The sequence below is a fragment of the Hippopotamus amphibius genome, chromosome 9 (assembly GCF_030028045.1).
Source record: "Hippopotamus amphibius kiboko isolate mHipAmp2 chromosome 9, mHipAmp2.hap2, whole genome shotgun sequence".
Lineage (NCBI taxonomy): Eukaryota > Metazoa > Chordata > Mammalia > Artiodactyla > Hippopotamidae > Hippopotamus > Hippopotamus amphibius.
In genome coordinates, this window is record NC_080194.1 from 121,982,229 (window position 1) to 121,994,814 (window position 12,586).

The 12,586-nt window shown below is 58.0% G+C and overlaps 1 protein-coding gene across 8 annotated transcripts in view; it reads right to left on the reverse strand.

Annotated features, from left to right (window-relative positions):
• The window catches only part of UNKL (unk like zinc finger), a 41,289-nt gene that overhangs the window by 4,021 nt on the left and 24,682 nt on the right, over window positions 1-12,586 (reverse strand). For all 8 annotated transcript variants that reach the window (XM_057749028.1, XM_057749030.1, XM_057749029.1 and 5 more), the window contains 3 exons: window positions 7,932-8,109; window positions 889-981; window positions 224-451 (listed from right to left, as the gene is read on the reverse strand). In XM_057749028.1, coding sequence (XP_057605011.1) covers window positions 224-451; window positions 889-981; window positions 7,932-8,109 — 499 coding nt within the window. The remainder of the gene's footprint in view (window positions 1-223; window positions 452-888; window positions 982-7,931; window positions 8,110-12,586) is intronic.

Here is a 12,586-nt window from a genome sequence, read left to right on the forward strand (position 1 = left end):
GCAAATTCGTCTGCTTCTGTGCTCTGTCTCTGGTGATGTCACACGCCCGCAGCCTGTGAGTGAGGCAGGTCTCACTGTGGTGGTGTCACGGGAGTGGCTCGGGGTCCCAGGCACACTGACACCCCCACAGAGGTTCAGCTGCAAACCCCAGGTCCCCTCCCTGTGGACACGGGGGCCACGCTGTGGCTGCCCCCCTACCCGGGGCCCCGAGAGCCCCACTCACCGAAGGAGTTGTAGGATGAGGCTGAGGGGCCCAGCGCCCGGGGTTCCGACTTAAGGGCTGGAGGCTGCTGGGGGGGCGTCATGGCTGAGGAGATGAGTGGCCCCGACAGGGGCTGGGAGAAGGAGCCAAGGGGGGAGGCGGACAGGGACGACGAGGAGTGCAGGGATGGGGAGCGGGGCAGGCAGCCTGGGATGGCCACGGGCGCTGAGCCTGCCAGCGAGCGCTGCCCTGCATGGGATGGAGGGGCCAGCTTAGCCAGACGAGGAATCCCCCCGCACCGCCCCGAGCTGGGGGGGATTCCCGTCCAGGCGAGGTGTGGCCACACCCTTCCCCACTCAGACACCCCCTGGGCCCTGCCTGGCCAGCCTGTCCATGGGCACGGTGGTCCCAGTACTTTTCAGGACCCCTAGAGATGGTTTCTTTTAATGACAGAAGAAAAAGATAAAAACTTTTAGGTCGAAGAGAATGACTCAGTATCTAATGTCAACACATTGGTCTCCGTGCCAACACAGTGGTTAAACATCTCCTCAGAAGGGCCAGAAGGCCTGCCCCCCCCCCCCACCCCGTGGCCCCTGCAGAGGTGGGGGGCCAGGGAGGAAGACAGGACCCCTCCCACCCTACAGCCACAATGGACAGCCCTGGGAGGCACCAGGTGCAGGCACTACCTGTGGGTCCAAGGTCACGGCCGTCGTACTCCTCCAGGTCCTTCTCTGGGGGCGCAAGGCTGATATCGCCTAGGTGAAGGTCTAAAGTGGATCCTACAGGACAGAACCAGCGTCACTGTGGGGGAAAGCTGGGCTCTCATGGCAGCGGGGACCCGCCTGGGCTTGGGACCCCAGCAACACAGCCCTTATCTCACTGACTCAATTTCTAATCACTGGGTAAAATCTGACCCAATAAACATGCTTGACTAGTAAAGAAAATTCCAGGAGGGCGACGTCCAGGGGAAAACAGCTCATGGACGACTTGGGTGGCACCTGTGCTGACCTCCTCGACTAGGTCACAGCAGAGACCCGCACCTGTCCTTCCCTGGAGCACTGAGCTGGGTGTTCTGCTGGGGACCCCAGTGCACCCCAGGCTTGTCTGTTAAAGGCACGGGGGAATGGAGCGTCGCCCCCTCAGTGTTGACCCCCCCCTACACGCCCTCCTGGGGTCCTGCACCTTGAGGATCTGGTGCTGAGCAGGAGGCCATCTTGGGGTGGCCGAGGTCAGGCCTGCCAACCCCCAAAGTTGCCACAGCTCCACAGGGATGACTCAGGGAAGGTGTGGCCTGGGAACCAAGGGCCAGCAGAGGGGCTGCAGGAGTTCCTGAGACCCACCCTGGGGCCGCAGGAGACCATGGTGACATCGAAGACATAGCACACGGGAGCTCTGCCACCTCAGCACCTTTTGCCCCCATCCCACCTCTGGGGTCCCCTCTCCCTAAGCACCCCCTTCAGGAGGCAGGTGGGCCTCTCCTGTATGGCCCAGTCCTGTGCCCCCTGCTGGTCGCAGGGCCCCGCGACACCTGGTCAGATGCATCAAGTCCCATTTCAAGAGGCCACAAAGCCACCCATGCCCCCAACCCAGGGGTGGACCACAGGGACCCGTGTCAGACCTGCCTGCTCTGGGTCAGCCTCCTGCCTCCGCCCCACCCCCAGCTGCCTGTGCCAAGTGTCAGAATCCCCGGACAGCATCTGACAAGCAGCCTCAAGTCAGACCTGCCCTGGAGAGGAGGAAGCTCAGTTCTGACCACATCCCGCCCCCCCCATCCCCTGGGGCTCAGCCAGACACCCAGGAGCAGAGGATGGAGCAGCAGGGAGGCTGGGGTGGCTGCATTTGATCCAAGAGTCAAAAGGGCAAGGGGATGAGACCGTGGCTCTGGAACAGAGGGAACCACGCCTGGGGAGGGGGCTGCTGCCTTTCAAATGAAAGACTATCTACCACATTCAGTGGGAAAAACGAGGCAGGAGATGTGTGACTTCTGAGGAGCTGGGAGCCCGACACGTGCAGAGCAGACTTGGGGTACAGCCCAACAGGCAGCCCCATCCCTTCCCTGCCCTGCTGCGGACCACCGAGCCAACCATGGGGGGGGCTCCGGCCCAATGCCAGAGCTCAGCGGCCCACTTGCTGTCCCGGCGCAGCTTCTGCCCCGAGGCGAGGCCCCCATGTGCACACGGGAAGGCAGATGAGGGGGCCCTGAGTCTGTTTCCTTCCCTGTTTCATCCCTGCTGCCAGCGGACAAGACCTGGTCCTGGCCCTGCTGGCAACGGCCACGACAGGCAGGGGCACCAAGTGGCTCCTAGGTTCAGTCGGCCCAGAGGGGCCCCCCCACTGCACTGCAAGAGGAACTATTTGAAGAGCTCCCAAAGATCTCATCCGAGAGGAGGTGAACATGCAGGGCAGCAGTCCGGCCAGGGTCCCCCAGAGTTTCCACCTCTGCTCTAGGGTGTGAGGAGGCCAGAGGGACTGAGCCGGGGACACCGGACCCTGTGGATGTTGGTGCAGGCCGCGGGCTGGCAGCACCCGAAGCTCCTCAGTCCTGGGGGAGCAGCAGGAAGTCGTGGAGCGTTGCTCACAGTGCTGTCCCGACTGTGACCACTGCACCTGCACAGCTGGACCAGCCCCGCCAACAGTTCAAGTGATGTACCCGATAACCACATCCAAGGATGGAGGCGACTGGAAGGTGGCCTGACCCAAGAGTGGTGACAGGAAGGAAGGACCAACCTGAGCCGCTCAGGGAGACAGCAGGTCAGGGACCTTGGGGGCAGCACCCGCCTCTGGCCCACACAGTCCCCCTTTCCTCCTGGGGGCTCTGCTCCCCTCTGTGGGTGCCCCCTCCCCGCCCTTGCTTCTCAGCTCTTCTTTGCAGCAAGTGCCTCCTGCTTCCCAGGCAGCCTCTTCCCCGCCATCTGGAAGCGCAGGGCCATTTGTGTCCCGGAGTCGCCAAAACCAAGTACCACGTGCCAAGCAGCCTCAAGCAACACAATTCCACGCACGCAATTCCACTCTGGAGCCAGAGGCTGAGGTCAAGGTGCACAGGGCTGGGCTCCCTCTGAGGCTCCAGGGACCCGCCCTCCTGCCCCTTCTGCTGGCAGTCCTTGGCCTTCCCTGGCTTGTGGGCGCTCCAGCCCCACCTCTGCCTCTGTCCTCACGTGGTCTTCCCTCCCCTGTGTTTCTGTGTCCAGATTTCCTTCTTCTTATAAGGACACCAGTCATGTCAAATGAAGGCCCATCCCAATAACCTCATTTTACCTTAATTACATCTGCAAAGACTTGTTTCTTTTCTTTTTTTTGGCAGCGCTGTGCAGCTTGCAGGATCTTAGTTCCCCGACCAGGGATTGAATCCAGGCCCCAGCAGTGAAAGTGTGGAGTCCTAACTACTGGACTGCCAGAAAATTCCCTGCAAAGACTTGTTTCTAAATAAGGTCACATTCCCAGGTACAGGGATGGGGAGTTTAGGGCTGAGGCATATCTTTTTGGGGGCACATAATTTAACTCACAACAATTGAGACCACCTGGAGGCCCTCCCCCAACCCAACCCATCCTCTCCAGGCCGTGCTCTGGTACTGGAACGGGTGCCTCTCGCAGACCTAGGGGCCCAGGCCTCTCAGGAGCCCTCCACAGACAGACCTGTCTCCTGTTGCTGTGAACTCTGCACAGAAGGTGCAGGCTCTGGCTCCCACCTGCTCCCCAGGACAGGACCGAAGGCCCTGCAGCCCCTCACCCAAATCCACCCCTAGTCAGGTGACCCCCTCCTTCTTGCTGTCCCCAGTTTTCATCTCACTCTTCAAACTGTCGCCCCAGCCTTGCACTCCAGCCCTGCGCCATGCCCCTACACCCCTCCTCTGGTCAAAGGCGGCCCCGTCCCTCCACCTGTCCGTCTTCCCTCCCCTGCCTGGGGCTACCTCCTGGCCCTCCCACCCTCCTTGGGAGCTCGACAGCCCCTCCTGTGCCTGGTCCATGCCCAGACACAGGTGACTTCTGCAGTGTTCACCTGTAGATGCCCCCAGCATGGCCAAACTGCCTCCTCCTTGCAGGAGCGGCGCCACTGCAGCATCGGCTCCTCATCAAACCGCGCACAGGTGCCTCCCGTGATCTGGTGCACCTGGACCCACGTGCGGAGCAGAAGCCCAGGGAGCCCTCAGCTCCTCCTTCCCCATCTACACCAGTTAGGACCCCCAGCTATCTCTGCGGGCTGCCCTCTCACCCCGACCTGCTCTGTCTCAGGAGTAACCTTTCTGTGATGCCAACCCCTTCATGTCCCGAGCCCTACCTCCCACAAAGGACGCACCCCTTGGTGAGCCGGTCAACACTTCCCAGCAGGACCCTTTCCCACCCTGCCCCTCCCTAAGCAGCCTTCCCACCCCAGCAATGGCTCCTCCTTTGTCTTCAACCCACGACACTACCGCGGGCTGCAGCCTGGCACACCCTCCATTAGTCCCACTAGTCCTGAGAAAACTCCTGCCCAGCCTCCAAAACCCTTCTCAGAATCACCCCCTGCTCCATCCCTGCATGTCACCTGGACTGTGTGGTTCAGCCCAGACATGGACCACTGCTGAGAGCAAGCACCCTGACCTACCCTGCACACCTGCCCTACCATCACCACTCATGCTCCCTCTGCTGGCCTGGCACATCTGCTCTGTCTGGGGTCCCAAGCTCCTGTCCTGGACGTGCTAACAGGTCAGCAGGGCCTGACAACATGGACTTAGCCCTTCGCACCTGGAGTGGTGGGATCAGGTTAGGGGTGGTCTGCTGCAAAGCTGGCAGAGTTCCAGAAACATTTTTTTTGAATAACAAAGGCATGTAAAATGAAGGAAGGGATAGATGGATGGAAATAAACTGAGTGCAGGAGCCTTTTCTCACCTTGAAGTGATCTATCTCATCCCACTCCCCCACCCCCACCCAATGACTCAGCATAAACGGGCACCCCTGTTGCCCTGCCCTCCTCAGGTCCAGACAGGGCATAACAGGGGCCAACTCTCACCTGACAAACCACAGCCTGTGTTGGGGGGGCCGGGTCACAGGTTCTCCCAGGAGGTATCCTGGCCCACTTTTTCACCAGCACTATTTCTCTTGTGCTACTACACACCCCCACTGTTCCCTGAGATCAGACCCAGCTCTTCTGAGATGTTCTCTTAAAGGAAGAACTGACTTTTAACACTCAAAATCTACCTAAGCCCAGTTAGGTAATCTGTGCCATGTGATCCAGAACTCGCCTTGCCAAAGTACCAGGAACCGCCCAGATGTTAATGAGCAATTAGCTGAAAGCTGCTGAGTAATGGCCCTGGCAAGGCTCGGTTCCCGACGTGACACGGCACATTCAAGAAGTGCCCAGGTCCCCAGGACCAGTGAACACACGGAGACAACGCACAGTCGGTGCACGAATTAGAGGCCAGAACGGGAAACTTCTGACGTGGGGGTGCTCCCCTGCACCCACCCGGGCGGGCCAGGATGCCCTCTGGAGGGCTGTCCTTCCCCCTAACTAGAGGATGGAGAAGCACCTGGCAAACCCGCTCCCTGCTGATCTGAGTTTCCGACGCTGCAGGCGGCGATTCGATGCGCAGCAGGACAAGGCAGAAACCCCGTCCTCACCCGGAAGCGAGAGACCCACCTCCGCCGGGTGATGCAGGCTTCCCTGGAGAAGCCCGCGGCTGGCGCCCACGCAGGGAAGCAGCGGACGCCTCTGCAAGGCAGGTTCCTAAAGAGGGGATGTTTGTATTCGCCTCACTCCGCAACCCTTAAGATTCTGGTACCGACTCCTGGCTGTCACACCTGGCCCGGGGCGCGGACCGCGGACCGGTAAGAGGAGCACGGGGTGGGGAGGGGGAAGGTCGGGGGAGAGGGGGAAAAGGGGAGACGCACCCCACATGGGAGGGGATGTGGCCCACCTGGAGGGACGAGAGTTGGCCCACCTGGGGGGAGGGGGCGGCGCACCTGGGGCGGGGGAAGGCGCACCGAGCAGGGAGAGTTGGGGCATCACCCTATCTGCAGCTCCGGGTAACGACCACCCGCACCCTGACGGCGCGGGACTGATGATGCTGACTCACCGTCCCCGCGCCCCGCGCTGCTGCCGCCGCCACCACCGCCGCCGATTCAAACGCGGCCCGCGCCCCGCCCGGCCCGCGCCGGCCCCGCCCCTGGTGACGCAAACGTTAGATTGCACCGCCCCGACATGCCCCGCCCCGGTGACGCAAGCCCCGGGGCGCCCCGCCCCCTTCATGCTCCGCCCCGCCCCGGTGACGCAAGCCCCGGGATGCCCCGCCCCTGGCCCCGCCCCTGGCCCCGCCCCGCCGCACCTAGCTGGCGCTCCGCGGGCTCGTGAGCCTGTGTGGGCCCTGCGGCCGCGTGTCCTCTGAGCCCCACGTCTCCGAGGCCCGGTGTACGGGACCCCGGCGGGGCATGCCACTCCTCGCACCAGCACCTGTCCCTCCCGGCACTGCGAGGCGGCGCGCCGGGACCCCGGGCTCATGTTGTGCGAAAGCCATAGCGGGGCAGGGCTGCTTTGTTCAGGTTAAAGTGGGGTCTCCGCGGGAAGTCCTGAGCCCTGCCGCCGGCCGGCTGCTCCTACTCTGCCCACCCGCAGTGGTTCAGCCGGACCCACTCAGGTAAAACACGTTGAACCCAGCGCCGGGTCAAGATGAACAGGCCATGACCCGGCCCTCGGAGGTCACAGCCCTGGGGTCCCTTCCTTCCATCTCCCTCCACAGTGGACCTAGTCTCTCCGCCCTTTGCGAGCCACTGGGCAATGAACACCAGAGCTTCCCACCTTTTCTTATGAGGTGGAAGGGCAAAGGGAAAGGAACCTGCCCAGTGGGCCTGAAATGATTCCAGTGAATCCATTAAGTGCAGAAAGTCTGGAAACATCACCTGTTTATGTCAGAGTTTGCCCCTTCTATTCATGCAGTGCATTAGTAAGGGTACAACCTGAAAGAAACTACAAGGAAAAACAATCCGGTCTACACCTTGTTAGCCCCTAAGTGGGTGGGGTGTGTACTCTGGGTCCTGGGTCTCAACAGTAGATAGGCCATATAGGGCCATCCTCCTGGGGCCAGAGGGCAGTTCTGATGATTCCATTACTTCCCATAACTGCACAGAATTATTGGTACAGCCAGGTGCCCACCACTCACACGTGGCCTGAGGAGGCCAGATGACCTGTACGGGCCCCAGCAGGTGCCGTCTTGCCTTCCAGCTCCACTCTTCCCTGAGCTTCACAACAGCCCCAACCTGGGCTCTGTGCCCCCATCTAGCTGCCAAACAGGCCCCCAGGTCCAGTCACAGCAGTCATCAGTCCACAAACCCTCAAGGACTCACGGCGGCCAAGGATCCTCTGCAGCAGGCAGCCGTGCCTATGCCTTGTGACCTCACCCCCGCTCCCCGCTCTTGGCACTGTCCCCTACCTTTGGGTGCCCTCGTCAACCCCCCACAACCCCCATGTCATTTCTCTGAAGCCTCCTGTTCTCGGTGGTCTTGGGCTGGGTGGCACTGCCCGCTCTGGCTTGCCCTGTGGGGCCTGTCTAGCTGCCCCTCCCAGGGCTCCTCATGCCCTCTGCAGCCCACGGCCCCCAGCGAGGCAGGCATTTCCTCAACCACAGGCAACACAGCTAAAGTGGCAGGTTACCTAAAACGCTCTTCTACAAATGAGCATATGATACGCTACGGGTATCAGAAGGCGTCAAGGGAAGTGCAAAGAGGCATCAGGGAGACGGGGGCAGAGCCCCAGACTTACCTGGGACCGCCTCCACGGCACTGCTGGTGGGGTCGAGCGGGTGGGCACGGGCTGAGAGGGCGGGCAGAGTGGTGGGCGAGGAGCCGCCTGAGCCAGTGCTGGACGCCAGGCTGGACGCCAGGCTGGAACTCACACTGGGAGCGAGGGGGTGACCCACCGCCAACACTGCCAGGTGGCCCTGTGCAAAGACACAACAAGATGAGCCAGTGCCCTGCTCGGGGACAGCAATGTGTTGGAGGACACATGGGGGACAGAAATGACAGAATGAAGACGGACAGGTTGGCCCACTTGTATCCCCAAAACAAAATAAAGCCGACTACTTTTCCAGACATTCTAGAGGGGCTTTAAACATCTGGTTAGTTACAGTAACCGTGACAGCAGAATCATGAGCTGTCCATCACCCAGGGATGGGAACAAATGCATCCAGGGAGTGGCCCATCTAATGACAATATTAAGAATCATGACAATAACGATGCAGAGAAGGATGTGCAAAGGCAGATGTGGAGGACTTCCCTGGTGGCGCAGTGGTTAAGAATCCGCCTGCCAAGGCAGGGGACACAGGTTTGAGCCCTGGCCCAGGAAGATCCCACATGCCGCGGAGCAACTAAGCCACAGCTACTGAAAGCCTGCGCGCCTACAGCCTGTGCTCCACAATCAGAGAAGCCACCACAATGAGAAGCCTGTGTACTGCAACAGAGTAGCCCCCGCTCGCCGCAACTAGAGAAAGTCCACGCACAGCAACGAAGACCCAACTCAGCCAATAAGTAAATTAAAAAAAAAAACAAAAAACACACAGACGTGGCAGCCGAGAAACAGCCCACCACAGACATAAGCAGACGGCCAGCACTGCTTCTGACATCGTCCATGAAATAATCCTATGACCTTGTTACCATAAGGGCAATTCACATTCTCTTTGTTTGATAGACTAAAAGAACTGGCACAATCTTGGATTGTGGTCCCTAGGAAATCAGGAGTCAGAAGCTATACTAAAGTGAAACGGTATGTCATCTGAGTTTTGCCTCAAAATAATACAGGAAAGTGGATGGCGGGGGTGGGGAAGGGGTGCTACAAGACCAAGTGCAGGAGGTGGGGTTCCTAGTGAAATTTCTATAATAAAAAGGAGAGTCACCGAACAGTGTTTGAGAGCAATCTGGCACTGGAAAGCTTCTCTGAGTGAGTGTTCCTGGCCCTGAGGCCTCTTTCTCGGCATTCATGGTCTCCCCCCAACAACTGGCTGTGCTCAGGAGAGGTCCCAGGAGACAGCCCATTGCTCCATGACTGCAGAGACCCTAGACTGATCACCACTGTATTCTTGAGATTAAAACGTAAAAACAGTAACTCAAACTACAGAGGTCTGGAGAGCAATGTTCCCCAGCCCTCCCTGGGCTCCAGTTCAGAGGTGGGACCACCTGCCCATTCACAACCCAGCTTTTTGTCCCTCTAGCTGTGGGAGGTGTGACCACACGCCTTCCTGCTCTCTCCCTCCGCAGATGCCGCCCCATTCCTGGGCGAAGCTGGAATGACAGAAACCTACCCACAGCACTGCAGACACCCCCATGTTAAACCCCACACACGGAGCCTGGCTGGGAGCCACTGTGACTTCACCACCCAAAAAAGTCACACTGCAGGAGCATGTGCCCCCTTGAAGACATCAGGGGACACTTTGTCTGGAAAATCAATGACAACATCCTGGTTGGTCCTTTCCCTGAGGCCACCCACGGTAGATACAGACACACCAGGATGTGTAGAGAGTGGAGTCCCTGTCACCACGGCAGCCAGACATGACACAGCAAGATGGGGGCCATCCCTCTCCTTACACCAGCTTTGTTTGCCTGGTTTCTTTTGTGTGTGTGTGGTAAAATACACATAGTGTAGCAGTTACCATCTTAACCACTGTTAAGTGTACAGTCCAGCAGCACTAAGTACACTGACATTGCTGTGCAACCATCACCACCATCGTCTCTAGAACCTTCTCACCTTCCCAGACTGAAACTGTCCTATTAAACACTGACTCCCCCACCCCTTCCCCGAGCTTCTGGCACCCACCCTTCCATTTTCTGTCTCTATGAATTTGACAATTGCAGGGACCTCACGTATGTGGGATAGGAAAGGATTTGTCTTTTTTTGGGGGGGGGGAGGGGGGAGGCATGCTGCACGACATGTGGGATCTTAGTTCCCAGACCAAGGATTGAACTCAGGACCCTGCAGTGGAAGCACAAAGTCTTAATCACTGGACCACCAGGTAAGTCCTAGGATTTGTCCTTTATCTCTAGTTTATTTCACTGAGCATAATGTCTTTGCTGTGGACTGAATGTCCGTGTCCCCCCAAAAATCTGAATGTTCAAGCTCTAACCTCAAATGTAACTATATCTGGAGATCGAGCCTTTAAGATGACTGAGGTTAAATGAGGTCATAAGAGGGGTCCTGATCCGAGAGGCATGGTGTCCCGGTAAGAGGAAGAGACTCCAGGGATGCACAGGCACAGAGGATAGGACACGCAGGCACACAGCGAGATGCCAGCCGTCTGCAAGCCGAGGAGGGGAGCTCTGGAGAAACCGCACCTACCTACACTTTGATACTGGACATCCAGCCCCCAAAACTGAAAAAATAAATTTCCGGTACGTTAGCCAGCCAGTCTGGTGTTTTGTGATGGCAGCCTGAGCTAATACAGTCTTCAGGGTTAATCCGTGCTGCAGCGTGTGACGGGATTGCCTTCCTTTTTACGGCTGAATAATATTTCACTGCAGGCACGGACCACATCATGCGCATCCACTCACCCGCCAACCGTCACTGGGGCTGCTCCCACCTTTTGGCTTTGTGAATACTGCTGCTGTGAACGTGGGTGTACAGATACCTCTTCCAGACACTGCCTGCAGATTGTCTGGGTATACATCCAGAAATGGAATTGCTGGATCATAAGGTAATGCTACTTTTAATTCTTCAAGGAACCACCATGCTATTTTCCACAGCTGTTGTACCATTTTACATTCTTACTAGCAATGCAAAAACGCTTCAATTTCTCTACATCATTGCCGGCACCTATTACTCTTTGTTTTGCTTTTTTAATAGTAGCTGTCCCCTAATGGGTGTGAAGTGGTACCTCATGGTGGTTTTGGTTTGCATTTTCCTAATGACCAGTGGTATTGAACATCTTTTCACATGCTTATGGGCTTATGTGTATCTTCTTTGGAGAAATGTCTACTCAAGTTCTTTGCCCATTTTTTAATCGGGTTGCTTGTCTTGTTTCTCATCTGCCAGTTTTTAAGTGGCAGAGATACACTCGTGTACTAGGGGAACCCTGGGGTGACCTGGGGACTATAAGACTGGCAATTTGGAAAGCCCGCCTGTTCACTGAGAACTGAGTCCCCCAAGACATGCAGGATCACGATTCCACCCGACTGCACTGCTCACACAGAGTGACACCACTGGCTGCCTCTCAGGGTGGGACCCAGCGAGTCCTGGAGGGCTGGGGTCTGGGCACCGTGGACACTGTCTCTGTGGTCTTGGGTCCTGGACTCTGCAGTTGATGGTGGGGCTGCAGCACGGAGCTACCTTGCTTGGCACGTTCCACTGAGTGCCACCTGGTGAGCAGGGGGCATCTAAGGAAGGGACCACCTGGGAAAGAAGATGGACACTGGGAAGTGGGCCAGGCTCACTGCCTCAGTTTATCAAGGAAAATGCCACACACCCTGTGCTCCCCACTCTGACCCAATGACCAAGGCCCCAGAAACAAGAGCTGCTGCTGGGGCCCAGGGACATGGGGTCATGTGGCCACCTCAGAGCAGACGGGAGGTCCTGGGGATGGGCGGCCAGCACTCCCCTCTGGCCAGAGCAGACAGTGCCCACATGCAGGGAAGGGGTCCCCGGAGCAGCCACTGAGCACCAGTGAGAGCCACCAGCCGGCCTTACAACCATGGCATCCCCTGAGCATTCCAGCCAGCCCTTCAAACAGACTGGGAACCTCAGAGGTCCCAGGGGAAAGCCTGGCCTAGGGGTCCTCCAAGATGGCTTTCCAACACCCCCACCCCCATGCTTTGGGACAGGACAGAGGGGGTCTCTGGGTGCAGGTGAGCACTGGCTGGTGGATGAACTTGGCCAGTTTACTCACAGTGCCAGGGCAGGGGGCAGGGGCAGCTTGCACACTGGGAACCGCCTGGCCCTCTCGGGGTTCCCCGCTATGCACTCCTTTCCAGGCCTTTCCTCCCCAGCCCTGAAACCATGGCCATGTGCCCTGTTAGCTATGCTACTGTTAACATTTCATGATTCAGATTCTTAACGAACAATTTCTTGATTTCAACATCTTAAAGAAAAAATGACAAAATAACTGGGTTGTATTTTTACTTTCAATTTTCCTGCCGATTTCAAAAATGTGCTTCAGAAGCTCCTAATGGAAAAAAATGCCTGAATATCTTGCTCAAAAAAATTCCCCAGGAGCTACCCTCGTGCCAGGAAACCCGGAAGAAAAGGAACCGTGAGGCCCCGTCCACTTGGGAATTTAAGATAAAACTCCGAGCAGAGACAAGCGACAAGCAGCCAGAGAGGGTGCGCGTTCGCTGCCCATCCCGCCAGCCCAAGCCTTCCAAGGCATGTGAGGCTCCCTCTGCCCTCTCACAGGGACAGGAAAACAAGTGTCCTTGTACCCAGAGAAGAAAATC